The 26,940-nt window shown below is 39.4% G+C and overlaps 1 protein-coding gene across 6 annotated transcripts in view; it reads right to left on the bottom strand.

The window, feature by feature from the left end:
* Window positions 1–26,940, bottom strand: part of MAP7 (microtubule associated protein 7) — a 171,196-nt gene that overhangs the window by 27,038 nt on the left and 117,218 nt on the right. For 5 of the 6 annotated variants that reach the window (XM_081829064.1, XM_081829066.1, XM_081829069.1 and 2 more), the window contains exons 4-7: window positions 14,366–14,529; window positions 13,440–13,557; window positions 9,884–9,994; window positions 4,308–4,421 (exon numbers count right to left, since the gene is read on the bottom strand). In XM_081829064.1, the coding sequence (XP_081685190.1) occupies window positions 4,308–4,421; window positions 9,884–9,994; window positions 13,440–13,557; window positions 14,366–14,529 (507 nt within the window). The remainder of the gene's footprint in view (window positions 1–4,307; window positions 4,422–9,883; window positions 9,995–13,439; window positions 13,558–14,365; window positions 14,530–26,940) is intronic. The other variant, XM_081829065.1, reaches the window with a different exon arrangement.

Here is a 26,940-nt window from a genome sequence, read left to right on the forward strand (position 1 = left end):
AGGAACATTGTCATTAACCAAGTGATTCTGGGCAAAAAATGGGTTTAAGGAAGTTCATATACCACTACACACAAAAAAGTGTGGGTTCTAAGGTTCCAAGGTTCATTTTTCAGATCTCGCCCAGAAATCTTATCCTCCAGCAAAAAAAAAAAAAAATTAGACAATTAAACATGACTCCTAGAGGAGAATACTATGTGCTTGGATGATTTTATAAAATGACTTTACGTACCTACTGCCATTGTAGCAAACTTTTAAAAAGACCATTATTTCAGCTAAGTATAATAGTATTTACTAATAAATTAAAAACTCAAAACTTCACAAGGAAAATTAAGAATTTTGGAATTATAGAGTTAAAAATGTTATTTTGGTTTCATTTACAGACAGAAAGTTGATCAGATTGCTTATTTATTTACGTGCTCTCTTATTAAATGATTTGCATTATCTTCTGGTATCGCTAAATGGTCAAGGCAGGGAATGGACTGGATATTGCATTCTCTTTTCCAATCCTCTGAAAACAGAACTATTGCTTCAGGATAAACTAAAACATTTTGCATTCCCCCTCAGTCCTCCTTAAAAGAGTATGTGTATCTTAACTTGGGAGTTCACATAAACTTTGCTTCAGACCTTAATGGTGAAGGAAGATTCCTTTTTTTGTGAGAAAGGAGAACCTAGTCTCATTTGGCTTCTTGTGATCACAGGGGAAACTATTTGAAAATAACTCTTTTCAAGCACCACAACAAAGCATTTGCATTTCCCAGACACGAAAGAGTTCAATAATGCAATACTCTTCAAGCCAATCAAATGCATTTAAAGAATAAGATCCTGGGGCGCCTGGGTGGCTCAGTCATTAAGTGTCTGCCTTCGGCTCAGGTCATGATCCCAGGGTCCTGGGATCGAGCCCCACATCGGGCTTCCTGCTCAGCGGGAAGCCTGCTTCTCCCTCTCCCACTCCCCCTGCTTGTGTTCCCTCTCTCGCTGTGTCTCTCTCTGTCAAATAAATAAATAAAATCTTAAAGAATAAGATCCTGGCACAAGGTACTTCTGTGGGATTAATGACCAGGAAAGGCACTGACCGCCCAGGGCACAGCCAGAGGCCATTTACCTTGCTCCAGAATCAAGAAACTCTAGACCACAGCCCTGCTCTGAGGCCTGGGTCTGACAGGAAAAAGGAAACACAGGAATAGGAGTTCATTGTCCTCCAGTGGAAAATCATTTCAAGAGTATCTAGGGAGCATTTCCTGAGATGTTCATGGGTCTAAGCCAGTCTCATCACCCCTCTGGTTCATTCTTTATTACAGCGCTGAGGTAATATTAAGCAAAGGGAGAAAATATCCTTAAATCTATTGAGTGCAGTTTGTACAAAAATCCTCAAATTTAATTGTTCAAGGAACACTGGCTAAAACGAACACTGTAAATTCTAAGGACATTACGTTTCATGGAATGGGTTGTTGTTGTGAACAGCAACTACTGAAAACCTGAAACCTTTAATCATTTACTGGAATTATCTTGCCCTTCTTAAGAAAAGAGTAAGAGCAATAATATACAGTATTTTGATTTTCCCAGAGTGCTCTTGGTATCCCAAAGTAGTTCTATTAAACATGAAGATTCTTCTATGGAGTGTCCAGTAGAAAGTCTTCTATAATATCTCTATTTCCTTCTACTCTTGGTAACAAGTGTGCATTAACTTAACTTGTTCAAGATCTTCTAAATGAACGATATATGAAAAGTGCAGAGAAAAGATAATGCAGTACAAGTGGCTGGAGTACAGCACAGAGAACAGAAAACTTATAAATAATATTAATAACATTTATTGAGGGCCTATTATGTGCAGGTACTAGTCTAAACATTTTATATGTATCAACTCTTTTAACCCTGAGCCGTAATAATCACATGTATTTTAAATGTATTTTTAAAAAAATGGGCGTGGAGGGGCGCCTGGCTGGCTCAGTCGTTAAGCATCTGTCTTGGGCTCAGGTCATGATCCCAGGGTCCTGGGATCGAGCCCCACATCAGGCTCCCTGCTCCGCGGGAAGCCTGCTTCTCCCTCTCCCATTTCCTCTGCTTGTGTTCCCTCTCTCCCTCTGCCTCTGTCAAATAAATAAATAAAATCTTAAAAAAAAAAGGGCACGGAGAAGTCGACCCAAAGCAGTGGCCACAAATGAGAGGTAGGAGACTCTTGCAAATTTCAAGTGCTCTTACTGCGTGTTCTGGGAGTTTGCAATCACCAAACACCCTAGGGGTAAGGATGGCTGTTTTGATCTGCTCTTTAACCCTGGCTCTGGATGTAGGTCATCCTCTTGCCAATGGCAACCAGATATAAGATGAACTCAAGAGACAACAGTAAAATGGAAAGACAAGGAAGAATAATCGTGGAGAGCAGATGGAAAAAGGAAAAGAGATGAATACAGCGTTTCTGACAAGATAAACATAAGGGATGTTTACATATATAATTTCAAATGGAAAAAAATTAAAACAGTAGTTTTGGTTCATTAAATATAAGCTGTATCAATGCAACGATAAGGTAACAATGATCTAAGGAATGTATTAATGAGAGCGACAACTCAAGTAAAGGCCTATGCATTGCTTCACTGTAAAATTTCAGAAATGTATCCATTTGTGAAAAGGAGAATGGGAAAGATGCAAAGTAAAGAACAGCCAGTTAGCAGGTAAAAAGCACCCTGATTGATTACAACAGTGAAGAGAGAATGTGGGAAGATGGGCCGGCAGAGTGGGTGGAGAATGAGCGAATGATGTTGTAAAGGACTGGAGGAGAAGCGAAAAGAATTGACACAAGTTAGTGGTGACAGAAAAAGCAAAGACAGACACTTCTTCAGCTGCGAGGCAGTCATTCAGTATGAAACAACATACGAGGTTGAGATTCCAAAGCATGAGAGCTCTAAATTATTTAGATCCTATGAAACAGGACTAAAAAGCAATGTTACAGTTTCTTCAATTAGCTGGACATGTGGAAAAACTTTCATGACTTGTGTAAGAGCATGACATTCCCAGACAGAAAGTAAACTATCTTGAAATTAGTTGTACTTTCTCCCCTGGAAAAATCTCAGATGCGATGTGACAGCTGACAGGAGAGTTCCTTCACAGAAAACACAGAATGCTGTGGTCCAGCTAATTGAATGCACAACTGTACACAGAGCATCACTCCAGGCACCGAGGGAGGAGGGGGGAAGCACGTTTAAGACCCAGTCCACCAATCAGAATTCTAAGTGGCTCTGGTATAAGTCACTTAGTGTCACCGCACTTGGTTTCCACAAGCAGGTGGTAAGAATGTCTGCACTCGGTTTTTCGACTGCCTCCTGGGGGTATTGTGAGAATTAGGGTTGTTATTAGCTCACTGGACACCAGAGATGAAAAAAAATCATAAAACCACCAAGAATGATTTGCAAAGAGGGCTAATGAACATGAAGAAACTTGCAGAGGCAAAGTATTTTTAAAGGGAACTTTATGAAGAGGCTATGTAATTTCCCAAGTGCTAAGACAAGGGCTGCTAGGCTGCTTACAGAGATATACCTCTTGTGCCCAGAGATATTTGGGAAAAACCAAATCAACTCACCACAAAAGAGATGTTGCCAAAAGCTGAAGATGTATCTTTCTTTCCAGCTAGATCTAGGCTCTACACTAACTTCTCATTAAACTAATTGGCTCATTCGGGCAAGCTTTGCATTTCAAAAACATAGAGGAGTTATAACTAATTATAATAACCAGTACTTGGCACATTCTCCATATTTTCAAAGTATGTAACAAAGAAGAAGACTGTAATTAGCCTTCTCCACAGCTCTTAGAGATTTGAGAGGGTACTAATTCCTAGATTACATACGAAAGCCTGGCGTAGGCAGAAGTTGCTAGCCCAAGCCACATCGTGAAACTCTTGCTTAAATCGACCTGGGCTTTGATTTTAGTCTCAAGTCCATCTATCATCAGTATTAAATATTAAATCATGTCTACCTCTGATGGTCTGCTCAGATGCAGGGGCAGAGAGAAAGGCGGGGAAGGGGTAGGTTTTTCTGGTGACGTTACAAACACACAGAAGCATCTGAAGCCATCTAATCACAAGGAGGGGCATCCTTTGTCTGCCTGGCATCTGGTGTCCAGATAAGATGAGAAGAGGAAACAGTACCAGGAGCGTGAAACCAACACCAACAGACATTTCCAAAGCCACTGCACCCAGGGAAAGAGAAGCAAACACAATGGGGAAGACTGAGACATAATTAGATGGACCGGGGTGGCTCAGGTGTGCTTTAAAAGGAGGACTTTACCTCACCAAGAAAGTTGCACTTTGACAGTTTTACCTGTATCTCCAGACAAGGCTGCTGTGCTTTTACTTCTGGCCAGGAACGAATGTGTGGGCGTCAGCAGTCTGTTAACAACGCTGCTCTCCCATGGGCTGAGCTGCAGGCGGCGAGCTAGACGTCACCACATAAGCAAGATGTTAGAGGAATTCTTTCCGGCGGGGGGAGCAGGGGCAAAAGCATCATACTTATTGCTTCCATATGCCAGGCCTTCAAGAGACGAGGCTCTCCAGGGAGGACAGCAGGAATAGGGTCTGGGAGACGGAAACTCTGCCCAGAGAAGGAGCTATTTCATAACGTTGCCTTTCTTCAAGATGTTAAGTTTGTGACGGGCTCTATGTTAGTTTTATGGATGCAGATCTTGCTAACCCCCTTCTTTAGGAGTGAACAGGTAACAAAACAGAGATATCAACGTCACCGTCAGGTTTGGCATGTAGTTGTACCTATCTGCCCTCATCAGGATGGACAGGGGACTAATGGCACACACCTCAGCCAAGGGGCTTCCTAAGTATCCTGTATAATCAACTCCAACACAGGCTTTGGCAGCGTAATGCAAGACTGCATTTCTATATAAATGCAGACAGAAAGGGTCTCCATTACATTTTGCTAGATGTCCATGAACGGCTACTTCGTCAACTGGGGGGAAATTAGATCTAATAAAAGGAAAGAGGGCTCATGCAAAGTTCTGTCTGGGATTTCCTTTTGACTTTTCCACTCGGCAAGCCAGGTTCCTTCAGGTTCCTGTTTGGCAACAACATAAACATTTTGGTGGAGGATAAGGGTAAAGCTGAAGCAAGACGAAATGAAACAAAAACCAAAATCCAATATAAACTTAATGTGAGAATTTACTAGCGGGTGTGTGAAGATTCCAGAAAATAAATTTAGAATAATGCAGTGAATATAGTCCCAAACTGTATTGGGGCTTGGTGGCAAGACCACTGTTAGGAAATGCATGCTAATTATAAATTAATGACTTCACTTATATTGTTAGCTTCCAGTGGTGGCCTATGAAAATATAGAAGGTACTTTCCAAAAATATCAGGGAAGAAGCTTGCAAAATCCTAAAAGTATCATTAAAGTAAGGTAACCATACATCTCTATTTCAGGGCACACTCCCAAGTCACTGATAAAAGTCTTTAAAACTGTCTAAACCTGACAAGGCCAGTTCTGTTCTGTATCATAAACAGCAGGTGCAAATCCTCTTGCCTCTGGAGCGATTGTTCGCTCAATAACCTTTTATATGTTGTATTTTAAGGAATGACATTTAAACTCTAAAAAACTAGTTTTAGTTAACAGAAGTTATCTGATATTAAATGTTGGTATAGGAAATATCTGCTCCTATTTGAAAGGAACTACCAACCTCCAGTAATTACCTTAATTACCTGACTTTATTTTTTTAAAAGTGGTTATTTTGATCAAGGCTGTGGTGAATTTAAGAATTAGTGAATTATTAGATTTTCTGTTATTAGGAGAGTCTTCAGAGTTAAATCTTATCTGACAATCATAAATAAAAGGATTATATAAATATGTATATGTTGTATATATACAATTATACATATATAATAGAGTAACAGTTACACGGTAGAATGACAGCGGAACAAGGGCTGTTATACACTATAATATGGAAGTGTGTGTATGTGAGCACCAACAATGGAATTGAGTGTAAACTACAAGTAGAATACAGTCACACAAGAAAACCAGTGGGGAGGAGTGAGAAGGATGAAATGAAAATCTTCAACAGAACTCTATTTTTTCAAGTAGATGAGAAGGGGAAGAACAGAGGAATGCTTCCTTTCCTTGATAAACTCTGTGGGATGACTGGCTCACAACTGCAGAGATGGTTTACCATTGAGAAGACAGGTCTTTTCTTTCCCCCTGGATTAAGAAGTTCATTAACTTTATTTCTGTGAGTCTTTAAAGCATCAACCAAAGAATTCGCCTCAAATGAAGATTCAAACCCCCCTTTGACTTGTTAGTTTAAAGCAAATCCAAAGAGATTTGTTTTACAGATGTAACAGCGTGAATGAAAGATTTTGCCAGAAGGAACATGTTTCCGCTTCTGCGTTCATTACTATGCCCTGAACGAGAGAGAGATCTCTTTCAGAAGATAACTTTTGTAAAGGTTAGGACAGGAGAGTTACTTTATTGTCCCCACCACCACCACCTAGAGGCGCCTGATTTTAAGATGACAAGCCTCTGAAGGAAGAGATATTAATTCTCGTGAAACAATATTTAGTATTGATCCTACTTAATCACTTAAAAATGAGATATTGATGATTCCTATAACAGACCATCTGGACCAGGGGAGGCACACAAATATAGATATCTGCACTACCCCAATCTTCCATACGCAGGAAATCACTGTTCAATTTCCGATGGGTGCCATGCAAAAATCAGGCAAGTGTTGCCAGATCCTGGTAGTTCACGAGAAGTAGGAAACCCAAATGTTGTAGGAGATACTCGATTTTTAGAATGATGGCAGTGAATTCAAATTAAAACAAGAACAAAAAACCCTGTTCCAGTCAAACAGAACCTGCCTGTGATCTAGATTCTAGGGAAATATGTATGGACTAATTTTAAGCAAACGGTAGGCAATTTCATTTCTTGCTTTTTTTTTGAAATCCTTACCCTTCCTTGAGAAAAATGTGGATAAGTAGGTAGCTTAAGAATATTAAGAAACACACATTTTTAATGCAAAAATTTCCAGTGGTAAAATTCTCTCTATTGCAGCAATTATAAAAATCTTTGGTAATCAGAGGTTTCTTTTAACTCAGGTCATTTTTTCAGTCTGTGTGACACTATATTCAAGTGTGATAATCAAAATATTTAAAAACAAGTAGGGCAGAGGCACAGAGCTAATGGATGCCATGCATTAGCTCTGGAGGACTTGGGGAAGCACAGCTTGGGGAAGTGGGTATTTACCAACTGGTATGGAAATATTTCAGTATTTTTAATAACCAGGAGAGCATTCTGGCTGAATGTCAACCTTCATCGCATCAGAGCCTCAATTTAAGATCAGCTTGAAGGTCTGTGCTATAGGGCTGAGAAAGCTCAGACAATCTAGTAAATGGTGATTTAATAGATTTGTCTGTAAAAGCCTCTAATTTAATAATTTGATAAGAATGCTTCCTAATTTAATAAAGCATAACCAACTTTTAAAAATAGATAGCAGAGGGCGCCTGGGTGGCTCAGTCGTTAAGCGTCTGCCTTCGGCTCAGGTCATGATCCCAGGGTCCTGGGATCGAGTCCCACATCGGGCTCCCTGCTCCGCGGGAAGCCTGCTTCTCCCTCTCCCAACTCCCCCTGCTTGTGTTCCTGCTCTCGCTATGTCTCTCTCTGTCAAATAAATAAATAAAAAATCTTTAAAAAAAAAAAAAAAGACAGCAGAAAAATATAAAGAGAGCAGAAAAGAAAATTAAGTTACTTAAATTTATAAATTAGAGAAGTTCAAATTCAGAAGAATTTCTATTCTCATTAAAAGGCCTAGCCCCCTCATGGTCCTACTGAAAGTTTTGTCTAACTTAAAAAAAAAAAAAAAAAAAAAAAAAGCTTCCTGGATCACATGGCAGCTCCTGGATGAACTGAATCTTCCTTCATGGCCAAACTTGACCTGGCCTATTGGATCCAGGAACTGGTGGTTCACAGTTCTTTTGACAAGGGGGCAGAGCAGCAGAACTCCCAAATTTAGTGCTCTTCCTCTGATCCTATTAGTCTAGCTTAGGATTCGATTTGATAGGCCCCATGATTCATGGGGCGGTTTCCTGGACCTGGCTGTTGAACTTCCCTTGATCCTTAACCTCACTCAAAGGAAGAACGTATAAAGTCAGGGTTGATCTAAGGAAGGTAAGAACTGAAGACACAGCGTAACAACAACACAGGTTGGGAGCTGGTGATCTCTGTGCTAGACCCTCTTCTCCAACAATTAGTTTGTAGGCTATTAAATCGGGTCTTTAACCTCTGCAATCATCTCTGGAACTCTGTTACCCCAACTGGAACAGATGAGCCATCCAATAAAACTCTCCCAGTTTTAAGATCCTATTAAGAATATCCAATCAGATATGATCAGGCAGAATCTTTTAAACAATCCTGTTGCTAGTTGACAAATCACTGTCATCCCATAGAAGGGTGGTAGGATATTGTTTGGTTTATTGCCCATCTACCCCAATTTCAGCTGTGGAACTGCAAGAGGCAGTAAGTAAGGTCTGACTTCAAAGTATCATAAAATCCCAATTGTAGTTTGTCTTAGACATAGGTTCACAAAAGTATAAAATTAAAGTGCTGAGTAAGTGATCAAATCCAAAGAAAAGATGAGTAGACAACTGTAAGAACAGCACTCATATGCTATATTTTATACTAAGGGAATGAGTTTGAAAATAAAGGCTATTTATGAAAGGGATGTTAATTCATAATACTTTTCTCTAACATATAGAAGGCCCCTAATTTGACTACAAGTCTAATATTGATGATTTAGGCAAATTAGTTAAAAAAAAAAAAAAAGGAATGCTTTAGGTTAAAAGGCAAGATTAGGAAATTGTTCAACATTTACTGCTTTAAGAGATTAGTTATTAGTTATAAAATAGCATCAACACGTATAATATTGTACATTACAATGACACAACTTTTACACAATACCAAATATATGAATACACATACACACAGAACATGCACACATTGAATTTTTTTTAAAGACTATAAACACTGAACATTTCCCAGTTTCTAATAAATCATTCAAAATAACCACAGTTTGTTACTTTTAGAGAGTATGTGTTTTTATATTGCACAGTAATTCTTTGGCTTTCTAACTTAAAATCACTTTAAGTTCTGTAAAACCATAGCTTATCTTAAAAACTTGATTTTTCCTTTTATGACATAAATATGTAAAATAAAACTTTAATTTTATAAATAGCTCAACATTCATGTACTGTAAATCCATGGGATGAGTAAAACTCAAAATTCAAATAAAACAATAATTGGAGGACTATGATTATTAAAAGTTGTAGGAGGCTTCAATGATGATATTCTTGAAGTTAGGCCAAATCCCTTGAGAGCAAAATGAATGGACACCAAAAACCAATCACACACACACGCACAAGAGATGCAGTAAGCAAGGTTTGGTTAAATTAGAAATCAAATAGCAAAATGAAATCTACCAACATGAATCATTCAAGATTTTTTAGAAAGTCAAAGCTTGGAATTCCCAAAGTACAGATGAAAAGTCAAAGACAACATGATTGAAGTAAAATAAATGTTCGTAACAAAGATTATTTGCATGGTGGTGGGTAAGTGGGTGATTTCTGGAGCTGTAAACTCATTTACTAAAAAGTTGAGAAGCACCGCTTTCATCACTGCTAAATGCAACCATTCAGCCAAGTTCTAAAATGAGCAAGGTTCTTGTCGCAAGGGAAATGCTGCTCAGCCGTTTATTGCTTTTTTACTCTGAAGTTTTGTTCTTCCTATTTAAGAAACGTAGGGAAAGCAACTTCAGATGCTTATTTTTAGCTGTAAACATCCAGAAAAAAAAAAAAGCATTAAGTAAATAACAGAACACTTTTGTTTTGTTTTCCTTTTGACTGTACCTCTATCTGGAGAATTTAGTAAAGTTGCAGATGAAGAGGAGAGCCGCTTGCTAATGACGGGATCAACATGTTTCGAAAGATTCATGGTGGAAACTGACCGCCTGTCTGGATCTAAAACAAATGGAGATAATGCTAATTGACAGCCAGCATGCAGGATTGCAATTTCCTAGTTCACTGAAGGAAGGAAAAACTAGGATTGGATGCTTTCAGCTCTATTACTAGATCTTATGTAATAGCACAGTTTTCTAAGTGGACATTTAAAGGTAACTTAAAGGTTAGAAATAAAATTCATTTTTCTCGTAGGATAAAATAAATATTTAGTACACCAGTTTGTCAGCCAGGGAAATTCAAGCATTTTGTTATAATACAACAGACAGACGAAGACCAAGGCCAGTGGAGGGCAACTAAAATAATGGGGCAGACCGTACAGCAAAGAGGAGATTGTAAAAGTGGATGCCCTTAGAATTGCCCCCACTAGGAACAAGCGGGTAGAAATGGGGCTGGTGAAATAGAATGCAAACACTAGAAGAAAAAAAAAAGAACTCCAGGTTCTATGCATTGCTGCTACTTTTTCTTGTACAGTCATTTTACTCAGGGCATTAAAGTTCATTACAGAAAAACAGATTAAAAAGAAAGAAGAAGAAAGACTAGGTGTGGAACGGATGGCCACTGTAGAATTTCTTTTTAAAAAGTCTACGAACTACCACACCTCTGCCTATAACACTGAGTTTTGGGTGGTTTACAAATATAGAATCGGCCCACAAACTTGCCCAACAAAACTGACGGCAATAGAAAGAACATCAGAATTCTTTAAGTTTATTAATAATAACTTAAATAATTCCTGTAGGTGAGTAATTTCATAGTAATTCTTAAAGTTCAGCGAGAGGATACACGGCAAAAACTAGCTCCGTTAGTTTGCTGTCTGTATGGTGGAACCAAGCTGTAACCAGGCTCATTAGAATAGATCATGTTCCCTGAATACAACTGCAAGGAATAAAAGTCTAAAAATCTCATTATATTTCTTTAGGAGGGCAAGTGGAGGTTCTGACCTACGACCAAAGTTAAAAGGGTTTTGTCATATTTTGTTTTCTATTGTTAGCTTCTTCTAAAACTAAAAACAAAAAAATAATCCTTGTGGTAGATGCCTTTAAAACCCAGTTCCCATCGGTCTAAGTAACATTGGTAGTCAAAAATTTTATAGTAAACGTCCCTCCACAGAATAACCATTTTTGGCCATTATTTACAGCGTATGGGGGATAAACAAGTCTTCTACCAACATCAGACATTCCTATTTCTACCATTTGTATGGTTGAAGCAACTCAATTATAAAACAAACAAACCCAGACATCAAGCCTGTGACGTCAGTTAACCCTTAACTGATGGCTCTTGGGGTAATCCTGAAGATTTAGGATAAAATATCAAAAGGAACATCTTAATGATGAAATGTAAGGTCCAGGGGACACAAGGAAGGATAACAAAAGCCATTTCTGGATGATTGACAGCAATACATTTTCTGATCTTGTTTTTGTATGTTAAGCTTCAGTTGGGGGACATCGTGTCTCCATGCAGGCCTACTCTGCATGGTGAAAATGATGGAGGTATAATGTGTATTTATTCTATTACTTAATATAATAAGACCATTTTTAATCATTTCTTTTTCTTGCTGAACAAAGTACAAATTCACGAAAGGATTTAGGAAGAATCCGTTTAAAAAAATTTCCAAACAAGTGCTAGTTGATGTGTGAGCAGTAAGGCATCACACTGATTTAATCTGGATTAAATTTAATTTCTAAGATCTGTTTTTTGATCAGTAAACACTGAGTGCCCACCCTGAGTGAGGCATTTTTATAAATAAGTGAGGCCAGGTCATTGCTCTTTAGATCACAGCAGATCACTGCGACCTTTGAGAATTTTGGCAAAGTCCAGTTACTTTCCAACTTCTCTGTTCTTGTATAACAGCAATTTTTTTTTTATTCACAGCCCTTATAAAAATGGGTATTATCCAAGAGCTAACAAATATAGCACTAGCTTCTCGTGCTCCGAGTGGCAGAAATAAAGGCCATATACTAAACTTTGAAAGTGGAAGCAATAAAATAAGGTTATAAAGATATGTACCACGACAGCTTTTCCTGTACGGAGCGTATATGTAAAACTGCCCCGAGAATAAAATATCACACATAAATAAGCCTTATGATTACAGATTTGCCACGTGCCCCCACCAAGTACCACTGGGTCACTAAGAGCCAAGGGAAAAAACAAAAAGAGTACTTTCAAATACTGTTCAACATCAGAGGAAAGTAAGTTGTGATAATATGCTTTTAGAATTTTTAAAATAAAGAGCTTCTACTGGGCACACTGAATGTTAGGAATGAAAGAGTAGAGCAAACAACAATCCACAGTGTTCTAGATTAAAACTAAGAGCAGAAAACAGACAGGGGTGGGGATGGGGTGGGGTAGGGGAGAGCAAACTGGATGTACTTTGAACCCAGGTAATTTATTAACTAAAAAAGCACTTTTTAAAGGTTTTATCCAAACTCATCACTTAGAAAGTAAACACATCACATGTCATTGCATTATTTCAACACCTTCCAGCCACCGGAGTTGTATTGTCGCACTTAAGAAACACTGTGCCACATCCCAGATCTAGGTCTATGCAATGGGATAGTAAGCATGCATTATGCCTAAGGTGGTGATGGTTCAGCTACTGATGGACCGGCCCTAGGTCGGAGGTGCTAGCTACAGGTCAGGCAATCAGCAACCATAGGGATGTCTGTACCAGCTTTTCTAGTACCACCAAGAGTTGTGAGGTGGTGGTCCAGGCCTGCTAAATCGAGAAAGGTGAATGATGATTCAACAAAACCACCTGGGGACAGAATGTAAGACAATGATTTTTCAAAATAAATAATAATAATAATAAAAAATGTTATTAGACTCACACAGACAAAAAAGAACTGACACACTATATAAAATTCAAAGTGTATTGAATTTACAGTACAAAAATAAAGCCTCTCATTAGGTCCAAATTTCAGTAGGTTTTATGTCCATTCAAGAACGAGGGAATGGCTGAGACATTCGCTGGCTCTAGGTTCAGAACCTGCGCTTTCTCCTGCAGAGCATTAACCCTGCACACGCTTTACGGTCCGAATACGCAAGCTCATGGTATTGATTTTGATCAGTCAATACTGCTATGATTCTTCCAGAGAAGATGATAAAATCGGTTAACTTCTTCCATCATCCTGAAATCTTAATGCAAATGATTACTTAAAATAATGTAGCGTGCAAACTGCATGTTTACTTAGAAACACTGCACAGATTTCTATCTCTTTGAGGGAATTGTGTAACAAAAGAGAAAAGCAGCCTGTGTTAAGGGAGAGAACCTTACCTTCTTACCTCCATCACCCTCTTATCCTCAAACAGTAGGAGCATCATTTATAGTTTAATTATTTCAGCCCATGATTTTTGTTTTGGAAACACAGGCTTAGAAGAAAGAAGCAACTGCCCTTTTGCTGTCCAGGAAAAAAGTAGTGACTTTCGAAAGCAATCACGGCTTGTTTACCTGCACTGTGGATGCTGGGGCTCCCATGGAGAGGGCCTCCCCATGACCACCGGTTATGCTTCTGTTTTGGCTTCTGGCTCCTTTCCATCGTCCGTCGTACAACAGCTTCATGGCGTTCCTTAAATGGAACAGAGGAGCGGATGATTAGATTCAACCTGGTGGTCCGAGGCTTCTTCAACTTAAGGCAGAATGGAGTAAAGGCACTACTGAGATTTTTACCTTAGTACGCCTACCTCCTAACGTTTACACGTCAGCCTGGGAGGGTTACTGAAATCATTAAGTCCCCGTTGATAAAGCCCCTGGTGAACGACAGGTACTTTAATAAGCAACCCTTGTTATTATTACCAGGAACGTGGTACTTTCAACAGTTCACAAAAGCATGGTGGTGCAGGTCTTAGCTTCAGCAGATGCTAAACAAATGTGGTACTGTATCTTAAAAAACAATGGAATTTAGTATCTGAGCAGGTGGGTAATCCTGACTCCATGACTTCCTGAGCTGTGACTTACTCATTCTGAGTCTACATGTTCATTTTTGCAGAAACTGATATATAAACACTTAGGGGTTGTGTACACGTTAAATGAGACAATCCATGTGAAAATGTTAAGCGATAAAGCCCCGGAAAAACCCAATTACTTGGGAGTCATCATGATACTTTTCACACAGATGAACGGAACATAAGTAAGTTACAGCTCCAGACCAGAGACCTGGGTTTTTTAAGTTTTTAGGGAAACAATTTTAACAACCACACCATTCGCTACCTGCCCTCCATACCCCAACCTCCCTAGAAGCTGCGGCTATCTATCTATAAAACGGATTACTTAATGTTGCTAGGCAGCCTAGCACCTTAATGGAAGGTTTCACTGTAAATGTGCTGCATTTCTGAAGTAGACAAACCTCCCATTTACTGCCCAGGGCGGCCTCTTACTTTGTCCTCCTCCAGCCTCTGCCTCCGCTTTTCCTCCACAGCAGCCCTCCTCCGCTCCTCCTTCAGCCTCTGTTCTTCTAGTTTCTTCTTCCGCTCTTCCAGATGCTTTTCATAGTGCAGCCGGGCTCGCTCTTCCCGTTCTAACCAGATTATTTCTCTTGCAGCTTCAGGAGGAAAAACAAGGGAAATCAAGCACAGGCAGGTTCAGAACTTGAATAGGTACTGGGGTGCCTGGGTGGCTCAGTTGGTTAAAAGTCAGACTCTTGATTTTGGCTCAGGGATGATCTCAGGGCCATGAGATGGAGCCCGCCCCCCCGGGGTTCTGCCCTGGGCCTGGAGCCTGCTTAAGATTCTCCCTCTCCCCGTGCCGCGCCCCACCCTGCTTGCACACACTCGCTCTTAACAGAAAAACAAGAAAAGTTGCATAGGTAGGACTGTATCAATGGCCCACAATGAACAAATATGGGTTCTTTGGTTTTGTATTTACCAAGCCTGGCCTAAAAGACGTGGAAATTGATTTTCAAGATTTTTTTTTCAGTTTTGAGGAAAAAATACCACTGTTAATTTCTAGCATAATTTTAATATGCCAACAATGAGGTCGACGAAGAGGCACTGAATTCCATTCTTTGGGAATCCCTACGGTCCTCTAGTTTGGTGTGTTATCCTGATACGATGCCCTCAAAATCAACAGTACTGTTCGTCTCTCTTTTATCCTCCCCGTCAAAAGCCTGAGACTACAGTTGTTTCGACATAGCACTGGTTCTCTGAAAGTATTAAAAGAATTTGGGAGAAAATCCCCAGAATTGATAGTTGCTAAAAGATTGTATTAAATGCCTTACAGATTTATCACACCGAATCAGCTAAGGCATGTGAGAGCCTAAAGAAGCAGTTCTTGTGTCTGAAGAGCTCAGACTCTGGTTAGATAAATCTGACTATTAATATCACAGGTGGAATGAAAATCCACAATTCAGAAAATTCAGGGATGGAGTGCTTCTTTTCTCCGTTACATATACATGGTTCTTCCTCATTTTAGGGGAATACATACCCAACAAAACTCTTTTTTGTTTTTTGTTTTTTAGTACGATGCTTCCTTGACCCGTGATAACTAAACAGATCTTTAAGATGAGCTATTAACACTGTTGGCAAAAGTGTCCAAACAAAATTTAAAGCATAAACCTTGAGGATAATACATGGTGTATAAGTTAAAATGTTATTTTTTAAGAGAAAAAAAAATGAAAATTCAGAACATTTCAATTTCCTCTAAATGTTTACTATTAAAGATTCTACATTTCTGCTATCATTAAACCTTTCCAAAGCTGTCCATTTAAGGAGACAAGTCTACTGAAAGCAATCTGAATTGACTTTACTTGGGTAAAAAGACACGGACAATCCAAGATGAGTTTGTCTTGTGACATCACTCAGGGTGGTGGCAGAGAGAACTGGGTTTTCCCAGCAGCCCTGCCACTAATGGGTGGTGAGATCTTAAGACACATTCATTTGAATTTTAGTTTTCTCTTGCCTAAAAGATGTGGAAATTGATTTTCAAGATTTCTTCCAAGTTTGAAAGCCCATGGTTCTAAAGAAATTCTCAGGCCCAATTGAAAATTTACTTTAAGTAAAAGCACATAGAATATGTTCAATAAATACTGCCGAGTGAATAAATAAAAACACTATGAGAATACACACTGAAAGTAACAGATGGGGAACATAATTCTAACAAGTTTTAAAGGTGAATTTACTGTGATCACACACACTTGTGCATGTAATATCTTCTGGTTTCCTATGTGGGAATACCTTCAACAGGCTTTCAATGATACTACATATTTTAGTTCATTTAAAAAGATGGATTTACAGTGACAGACTTCTGTCAAGCTTAAATAGTACAAAATATTAAAAGGCAAAATGAAGGTCTTTCTCTAACCCCAGGCCCTCTTGTATTCCACTTTTACCTTCTGTACAAATGTAAAAGAAAAAAAAAAAAGTAAAAATCCATATATACTGTAGCATAGTACACCTTCTGCTCGGTGTCTTGCTTTTTTCACTGAAAATAGATCTTAGACATCTTTGCATATCAACACATAAAACATGACTCCAACAACCTTTTTAATGGCTATATAATATTCCCTTGTCCACATCTTATTTTATTTTATTTTTTTAAGATTTTATTTATTTATTTGACACAGAGAGAGCCAGAGAGACAGAAAGCAAGCACAAGCAGGGGGAACGGCAGGCAGAGTAGAAGTAGGCTCCCTGCTGAGCAAGGAGCCTGACGTGGGCTCGATCCCAGGACCCTGGGATCATGACTTGAGCTGAAGGCAGCCACTTAACCAACTGAGCCACCCAGGCACCCCTACACACCTTATTTTATATAACCAGATACTTATTGATAGATTATCTAAGTTTTCAGTATTTTACCAATTCAGACCTGGGGTGACATTGTACTATCATAACCATCTCTGGATACGTGAACATATCCATGTAGAAGTAGAATTGCTGAATCAAAGGGAATACACACTTCAAATTTTGATAGCTATTGTCATACTATCCTCTGCAGAGGTCACACCAATTTATACTCCACTGACAATGGATGAGGATCCCAGGCAGAAAAAAGAAATGGATTTGTACCCTGAAACCTGGAGACAGGCAGTATATCTATTCCTTAACTCTTAGCTTTCTAACTACATAGTCTCTGACTTTTATACCCCATGTTGAGGAAAAATTCAGTCTTTGAGGACATTTACAATGTAATATTTTCTTTTCCTGTAAGATATCCCAGAAGCCAAAAGACAAAATAAGAAAAAAAACATGTTTATGGAATATTAAGAAACTATTTTTTCAAAGGTAAATTTGTAAAATTAAAGTTCATCAGTTCACAGATTAATTTTCCTTAAATAATGTTTTTCATCAGGCTACTTTTTTGCTCATGAATATTTGAGATTATTTTCTCATTAAACGGAAACTCCACTGATTTCTAAAGTCCTCCCTAAACTTGGCCTTAATACCCTTCTGTGGCCTTATTCTGCATTGCTCTCCAAAATGGCCTCTTAATTCTAATTAGACCTATTTCCTCACTGCCCCTCCCAAACAACCCATGCTTCTTCCAGCTCTGCTCCTATCGTCGCTCTGTTGAGAAAGTTGCCATCATTGTTTATCCAAACTGATCCATCCTTTAAGGCAGTGGTCTTACAATATATTTCAGAATCATATTGGGGGGTGTGTAGGGGGAGAGTACTAGTTAAAATGCAAATTCCTGGGCTCTAACCCTCATATTCAGATTTACCAATTCTAGAATGGGGCCCAGGAATCTGAATTTTGAACAAACCTCCCAGGTGATTCGGGGTGGTCCCAAGCAGTCTATGATGGCATTTGGAGGAACACTGCCCTCAAGGTCTTCAGGAGTTTTGACTCTTCCGGGGGGTCAATGCTGCTCTTATGACATCTGCCACAAACTTCATTTCTTCTATTCTGATTTCTAGGTAGCAAAGGTTTTCGTTGCTCTCCCTCCTCCCCGCCGCCCCCACTCACCACAGTGCTTTTCATAACTAGAACATATCCAGGGGTCTTAATAATTACTTCCTGTTCATTGGGAACTACTTCCTGATTCATTCACCCTAAGGGTGTGGTCTTGGGCAAGTTACTTAACCTCCCAATGCCTCATTCTGTCAGGGTAAATCGTGAATAAATATAGGACCTTCCTCATAGGTTCACTGTGAGGAGTAGAAGAATAATTATGCTTAATACAGTTTTAGAACAGTTCTCTGCACTTACTAAACATTCAGTAAATATTAGCTATTATTGCCAAGTTTTTCACTGTCATCATCATTGTGATTTCAATTCTGAAAATTAAAGGTGTTCTTAAGGTTGTGCTATAAATCACAACAGGCCTAGATGTTATAATAATAATAATAATAATAATAATAATAAAAATAAATTTTATCTCAAATAATCTTTTAAAGGAATAATATTTCTTTATCCATCAAGCTCTAATTGAGTTCTACTTCAATTTTCTACCAGGAAGTGGATATCCTATTGCAGTGCCCTTAAACACTTTTACAGAGAATAGGCAAACAACGGTGAAACAGCAAACAACACTTCTCATATGATTGCAGAGTATGCTGGTGACTGCTAGGATTATTACCAAGTGCAGATCCTGGACCATGTGCTCTTTTAAATTGAAGGGTAATACACAAAATATTTCAATTATTTAATAAGAACTGAAAGTTAGTTTATTCTAAGAGGTTTAGTTATTTAAAATATTCCCTATGGATGATACGTAATGTCAAAGTCTTATATTTTCTCATTCAGAAATAAGAGTTTTGAACACAAGAAAATAATCAACAAACTGCTATGGACTGAACTGTGTCCCTCCCCTCCTCCCCCCAAATTCATATGTTGAAGCTTTAATGTTCAATGTGACTGTATTGGGAGACAGGGCCTTTAGGAGGTAATCATGTTTAAATGAGGTCATAAGGGTGAGGCCCTAATCCAACAGGCTTAGTGTCCTTATAAAAAGAGACACCAAAGAGCTCACTCTCCCTTTCTTCATGCTCAGAGGAAAGACCATGTGAGAATAAAGCACACATCTGCAAGCCAGAAAAGAGGTCTGACCAGAAAGTGAGCTCTGCCAGAACCTTGATCTTGGACTTTACAGTATCCAGAATGATGGGAAAGTAAGTCTCCGTTGTTTAAAACCCCCAGTCTATGGTATTTGTTAAGGCAGCCCAAGCAGACTATTACAACAGTTTGTTCCTATTTAAATCATTAACGATCACTCATTTCATAGATGCAGCTCTATAAAAGGAGAGCATGTCCAGAAAAAGAATCATAATGAGTATTATTAACCTTATTCTTGTGAAGTTTTCATGTTTCCCTGGACTCTGGGATCATAATATAAAATGAAATGAAAATGCACTGTAGCCCCTGAAATACTGGGCATTAATAAATCAGTCCCATCCCTGAGCTGCTGTCACCAGGATTATACTCTGATGACACTAAACAGTATGTCAGTACCATGCAAAGGGGACACTGTCACAGTATGACCGTGCCACACAAAGGAGAAATCCACTATCAATTTGGACTCCATTCAGAAACATACAGTGACTCTTGCACTAAAAGGAATTTAAAATGAAAGGCAAGGTATTGTAGTGGATAAAGCACACCTCAGGCTTCACAGGAACGAGAGTCTACCCTTAGGCCTGCCACTTACCATTTACATGCCACTGAGCAAGCAAGTGCCTTGTGTGGTCTCGCATCCTCAAACTGCAATGGCGCTATCTTCCTGATAGGGTCTAGGTGGGAGTGCTCAGCCCAGTGCCATGTATGCAGTAGGAACTCAGTAAATGTAGATAATTACCGGGAGTGAGTCTTGACGACAATCAGACTAATTCCTGCCCTACTGCCACAGCTAATGGGAAGAACAAGGTAGGACAGGATACCCGTGGGCTGGGTGACTCCCAGTCACAATCAGCAATCTAGTGCCTGGGAGTCACCCGGTCCTTCTGAACCAGCTTACATCTGTGTGAGTGCACATGTCACCACCACGTGACGGAAAGAAACATGTGACATTCAGGGGTAGCGCAACGTTATCACTTCGCCTCTGAAACATACAGAGCGGCTGTCTCAGTTTCATATTAAGACATGGAAGGATTTGGTCACTGGTAATACCGGACACAACATAGCCAGTAATATCCTGAAGAATCAGAAAATGACAAGTGCTAAGTATCTGAGTTCAGGATTTTGTTCTGCTACTAATTTTGTGTGACCTTGGGGAAATGAGCCAACCTATCTGACCTCTAAATTAGAGGGTATGTACAAAATGATCTCCAAGATCTTTTCCAATCAATTTCCAGGACTCATTTTTTTTTTTTTAAACCTTTGAGGAGGTGTGTGGGATTACAATTAGGTTTCCTTTTGTTTTTATTTTGACTGTTAACATTTTCATCTTTATGCTTTATCTCAACAATTACTAAGATTACTTGCATTTCCAGTTTAAAAGTAAATCTGATGAACGAGGTAAAGAGTTCAAGGACTGTGTGACTTGCAAGCCAAGTGACTTGCATTAGGCCTTACTGTTAATTCCAAGCTTTCTCAACTAGTCATTTAAACTCTTCTTCCACTCCCCTCTCGCTGGACTAGGATACTGGAGAACTGCCTGGTAACAACCGTGACCTTGCAGGATGCCCACCACACTGTCTCCTGCTCCCGAGGGGCCCTCCTACTCCACCTTCTTCCCTGCACACAGCAGGTGGCCAAATGGGATTGAGGGGCTGAGATAGCAGTTTATACCTTGGAAGACCAAGAGCCTTCCCCATACATGGGCTGACGGACTTTCGATATAAGAAAATAATACTATCCAGGACTCCTGTCTTCAGGGCCAGGCTTAAAGGAGTGTGCAGCCTCCGCTACAGTAAATGGAGTTTTGCTAAAGCACACAAATCAACGGTGGTCCTTGGAATCTTTAAGTTAGGACCTCAACCCTAATCCACTTTCACTTCTTAAAAAACGCTGCCATCCTCCTCACCTGGCTGCTTTACTGAGCTCTGCCGGACCGGGAAACACAAACAGCCCTCTCTCCCTGTCTCCCCCAGCTCGGAAACATTAGGGTTCTCCAATCCCAGGCATGTGAGTCAGTATCTGCAGCGTCACGTGGCCGGCCATCCTCATCTTTTCACCATCATTGCCATGATGTCTTCAGTTCTCACTTTGTGCTGACACCAAGTGATTTGCAGGCATTATCTTCACAGCCACACAATGAGGTAGACACTGCTATTAAACTCACTTTATTATGAGAAGTCTGAGACACAGAGAAGTGATGTAACCTGCCTGATGTCTCACAATAAGTCAGTGGTGGAACTGGAATTCAAACTCTGGACTGTGCGCTTCTGGAAGCAAACAATGAGCCATTATGTTGAAGGACATGATTTGCAACACCTCCCAAAGACTAAACTGCTGCTCTAGTTTGGGAAAGCTGTTCATCCGATGTGAAGACCCTGATCCCCTAAGGTCACTCTTAGCCTTTATCATCATCTGTTTCCAAGACCCCTTACTTTTCAGAGATTAAGATCTTTTCATCTTCAGCCTCAAAGGCAAAGTCAATCTGAGAGAAAGAAATAATGGCTGCTTAGTCACAGTGATTCATTCATTTTATGGTAAAGCTTCAGCCTCTGAGTTACCAAATCCACCCCGCAACAAGCATTTGTTCTTGCCAGTCCTGAGCTTGACTCATGATACAGCTGCTGTGGTATGCGCTAACGTCCGCATCCCTCCCACTCCCGGGTACTCAGATCCCTTAGCTGTTCAGAGCCTGCCTGACAGCCTTAAGGCTTTTGTACTCTACGTTCATTAAGTGACAACTTCAGCAGACCAGATGCCAAGATTAACCACACATCTGTCAAACTTCTACCCAGTAGCAACTGGGTTTAGAAAGACTGCTTTCCCAAAGCTTGTATTTTTTTTGTGGATAGTCTTGTCAAAACCAACAGCTGTGCTAATCAAATAACGTGACATGCGAGATCACGGGCCGTTTCACTTATGACCTTAATCGGTACAGCATTATTGGTTGTTTACTAATTAGTCCTAGTCCCCCATCAACATTTTTAAGATGAACACTCAAGCCAGGCTGAAATGATCATTTATCTCTTGATCACACTCTGATTAACAATGCTGTCCCTGTGTTGACAACACACCGTGATTAAGGAGATTCAAAAAAGAAAAAAAAAAAAGGCAAGGTAAAAAAGCTATGACTGGAAGGGTGAAGAAGTCTGGTAAAATTACCCACAGAAAGAAACTCAAATATAAGTTAATTGACATTTGTTTGAAGGTCAAAATCCTTTTTATATTATCTTGGTGATTTCTAACACGTAAGATAGATCTCTTGTACAAGTTTGAACTTAGCTACAAAACTCCTATGAATAAATAGAAGGATAGATTTTATAAACTCAAATTTTTCTTCACGAGCTACACGAATCAATCATACAATTCTCTGATAATCTTTCAAGATGTCACAGAACCCCAGAAAGCCCCAGTTGGGAATGTGACTCTATTCGTGCCAATACTTCAAATTTAATCTGTATCATTTTTAAAAAGGGGACACTGTATCCCCCCCAAGCACAGAAGACTATTCACCTGCTGAACATTCCTTAAATATTCTCTTGAATTTGTCAACATACTGTAGGACTATCCGTTTTATAACACATATGAAAATCCAACAGTTTCAAGGCACAACTATTGTATAGACGACCCTGGTAACCTTGTTCCTCTGAGACAATGGTTAAGAATAAGAATCCAAGACTTGTTTGACTGAACTATTACAAGGGCAGGTATTATCTGATAATTTGGTAATGTCTTAACAAATTTGTCGTACACCTGCTGCATTCATCTCTGCTTATATTAACATGCATAGAATTACTACTACTCATTTAACGTTCAACAACAATGGTTAGACATCGACGATGGGCCAGGCACAATTAATGGGTACTGGGCTACAGAAATGACAAAATGACACAAGTACTTTCTCTTGTGCAGCTTATATCCCAGTGGGGGCAGACAGATAATAAACAAGTAAGTAAAAATATACACATGCGTGGATGTTGAGAGTAATATCAAAGACATATTAAAGATATGCTTAAATATGCTCTGGCTGAAAGAAAATCCATCTATTCCATCTTTCTAGATTCTTTCAGCTCCTTCCTTTTTTTTTTTTTTAAGATTTTATTTTATTTATTTGACAGAAAGAGACACAGCGAGAGAGGGAACATAAGCAAGGAGAGTGGGAGAGGGAGAAGCAGGCCCCCCGCCAAGCAGGGAGCCCGATGCGGGGCTCGATCCCAGGACCCTGGGATCATGACCTGAGCCCAAGGCAGATGCTTAATGACTGAGCCACCCAGGCATCCTCTCAGTTCCTTCCTTAAGCTAACTTATCACAGTGTAAAAATAAAATAAATGCCATTCTATAAAATAAATTACATTAACAATTATAGCAGGCCTACACAATAAAAAGTACAACCATGGTGTTAATTTGCTACTAAATGTGATAATGCAATGTATAATGTTGTTTGGCCCATTATTATTAATAATATTTCATCAAAGACCACAGAGTAAGGAATATCCGCAAATGTTTACATGTCTGTTTAATAATTAGTACCATGCCATGTATTGGGATACAAAGAATTAGCAAATTATAGTCAGTCACACCCTTTAAAAGTTTAAAACATACGAACCAAGAAGTTACATAAAATTCAACTAGGAAAAGTTCAGGAGAGCATACAACAGCATTAGAATGAGAGCTAAAATACGATGTTATGCAAAATAGACTGTAGAGCGAGAAAATGATCAAATTTCCAAAAGGGGAAAGGCCATGAAGACTAGGAAGGGCTTCAAAAGAGGGAGCAGCGCCAACTGCAACACAGCTGGAGAAATGCAGTGCATCGGTGAGATCGTTCTGGTGACCAAGACCTGAATTTATGAAGCCCTGGACGAGGACGATAGCATAGGCAGCAAATTTAAAGGCAGGACCTGAGATTTATTTTGAAGATAGCGCCAGCTATTCTTATGACTAACTGGATTGAGGGACAGAGAGAATGTGGCGACTTCCACCTACCTACTAGGCAAGAGATGGCTGAAGTTCCAGCTTGAGGACTAGGCTGAGTCCGACTCACCACTGGTAACTTCAAGTGGCCCAATAGGCCAGGGTGGAGACTAGTCAGGGCCCAGCACTGGGACACCAAGGAAGAGAAAAAAGTGTTTTACAATGCAAAAGATCCAACAGCTAAGACTGGTGGTCAGAAAGACGCCAGTTTCTCCAGCAACAGTACAAGTACCAAAAACAGCTGAAAGAAAGAACTTCTTGGGGCCAGAAAAATACTGGTGCAATTGATCGGGCCACAAAAATTACCCAGAGGAGTCGGTTTTGGAATGAAAGTTGATGAGCAAGTTAGTTGTACAGAAGCTGACTTGTAGATAATGGGGAAGCATCTACTACCTTATGAGCAAATGAATGTGTAGGACCCATTTCATCAAAAAAGGAGAGTCGAAACCAGTGAGAACAAATGAATTTTTTTTTTTCCCTTAGGAAAAAAGATTAAAGTTTGGAAGAGAGATGGTGAAAAATGATACAGAAGTTAAGAGAAGAGAGTTTGAAGGAATGGCCTGAAGAGAATCAGATGGAATAGAGTGGTTAGGGAGATTCCTTCAGGAATAAAGCTTTTAAGACAGAAAAATAAAGCTTTCACAGTACGTGTGGCTCAACCAAATGGACAGAACAGTCCCAAATATGAAGAATTATACCTGGCTTTATGTGATAAATTGAAGGATAATGTAGAAAGAACAAGCCACATGACATAATCCTACCATAAAAGCATTATAGCATGACTCAGAGATTTAACCCACAGAAAGTTATTAATAGGTCCTTTCTGTTTACAAAATAGTACAAACATGACATGCCCACCCAAAACAAAAAGAACTTTATTCTCCCTCTCTACCTTGCTTTTTCAAAACTGTGGATTAAAACAAAAATTTTTAATTATTTCAGTGTCAATTTCAACCTACATCCAACAGTAAATAATCCAATCTCAATGGCCAATCATTTAAAACTTTGCTTTGTTGGAATTTATGGAATGTACTCCTTTTTTTTTTTACTTGAAAAGCTTTAAAGTTTGAAAGCCTGGTAGCAGTTGGTATTACCAACTGTTTTTGTTTTTAAAAAGCACAGTCCAGAGAGCTGTTACTAAGTGACAGTCCCTCACCCTTTCTTTTTTAAATATTCCACTGCCATTATAGTTTTTGCAAAGCACAGTTGAAGGGTAGTTGCTCAGGTGTGCCCTTTGATTTTTAGTACTAACGATTTTTTTTAGAAATCACCTTTATATACTGTAAGGCACAATTTAAGTTAGATGCTAGGTTTTAGATAACACTTCTACAAATATATTTATGTGTGCTTACATGTATGTTTATTCATGTGTTTATGAAGACTGAAGAGAGCCTCTCAATGTTTAGTTGCTGCTGTGATGGCTTAAGTGGAAAAAATTAGGCAAAAAGACATTGCTTTAAAATTTAAAAAGAAAATGCAATTAATGCAAATAAAAAATAAAAATTAGGACTGATGTATTTCATGAAAACTGTGATTTTTAACAACAAAAAAAGATCAGAATTAAGGAAACCATGATATTTAACATGGCAGGGATAAGAAGAAAAACTATGTATATTATATGCTGGCTCACTAAAACAGTCCAAGTGTAGTAACAGGATAATACAATCACCTGAAAATTACTTTGACCCATATAATATAATCCGCGGAGCATGATGAGTCTCTTTAGCAACTGCCTTTTCCCACCTATCCCTGTGTCACTGTTCTATAGTCTCTGTCTCTTCCATCCTCCTAGATAGCAGGTCCACATCCTCTAGTGGGGAACTCCAGTGGCACGTGATTCCTGCAGGCTGGTTAGGTGCTTCTATGGGTTCTCACCAACCCGTGTGCACACCCTTTCAATACCACCTCATATTATAATTGCTGTAAGTTTATCTCCCTCCCCACTACTCTGCAGCTAGCCCTTGAAGGTTGGGTCTCAATCTCTATCTTTTGAACACTGTACCTGGCAAACACGGTTTTCGAATTTAAAATTAGTAAGTTGTGTGCTGCCCTGTGGATATGAATTAAAATATGGGGCTACATCTTAAGACAAAAATCGAGCCACTCAACATACAAAGCTAGGCAACTTGCAGGAGACTGTGCAGGCTCAAAGCTCTAGGTCTTATAACTTCATAGAATAAGAAGTGAAATCATTTTTGTTTGACCAGCATGTTCATACATTCCACAAAAACAAAAAACAAAAAACACCAAATAGTGCTTGGCTTTGAAAGACAAACCCAAACAGGAAGGTATGTATGAGTTAATGTGTAAAAGCTAATTCACAATGGGACATAAATCATAAAGGAGTCTCCTGATGCTCTGGAGCTACTTCTACTCAAGCAGATAGGAATCCATGTTGCAACTCTAAGGGGAGATTGGATAGCGTTAAGACCTGACCCACCAGATGAGGCAGAGAGGGGAGAGAACTCAAGTGCTCATGCTTGGATAGATCCAAAGACAGTGCAAATACCAGCCATCCCAGAGCAGTGGGCAGTTTCTTCTTTTTGCTTATCTGGAATCTCTTTCTGCTTGGGTAGCTCTGTCTTTTCCTCTGTTCTGATCTACTTGTCAAACCAACCTGAATCAGGGAGCAGTGGGCATAGCTCCCAGGAGGAAGATAGCCAGGCTGCAGAGTGCTTCTGGGAAAGCATCAGCCTCATGGCCACAGACAGCCCTGCTGCCAGGAACCTACCCGCGGGCAGGAAGCCTGTCAGCCACAGGGAATTTCAAGCCTGGGCAGTAAGTCCAGGCACAGAAAGGCGGCAGAGCTCACTCCCTTCCACCAAGTTGTTGAAATTGGTGTGGAAAAGACCTTGGCAGCAAAAGAACTGAACTCGCATGCCCATTATGGCAAAGGAGAGGAAAAAAGGCCTGTGTTGGAAGAATTAAGTAATGGCAACAGACTTCTGAAAACCAGCTTCCAGTCAATTTCACAAATTTGGGTTGTGGA

Source organism: Leptonychotes weddellii, chromosome 8 (genome assembly GCF_054177405.1).
Source record: "Leptonychotes weddellii isolate Sample4059 chromosome 8, ASM5417740v2, whole genome shotgun sequence".
Taxonomy (NCBI): Eukaryota; Metazoa; Chordata; class Mammalia; order Carnivora; family Phocidae; genus Leptonychotes; species Leptonychotes weddellii.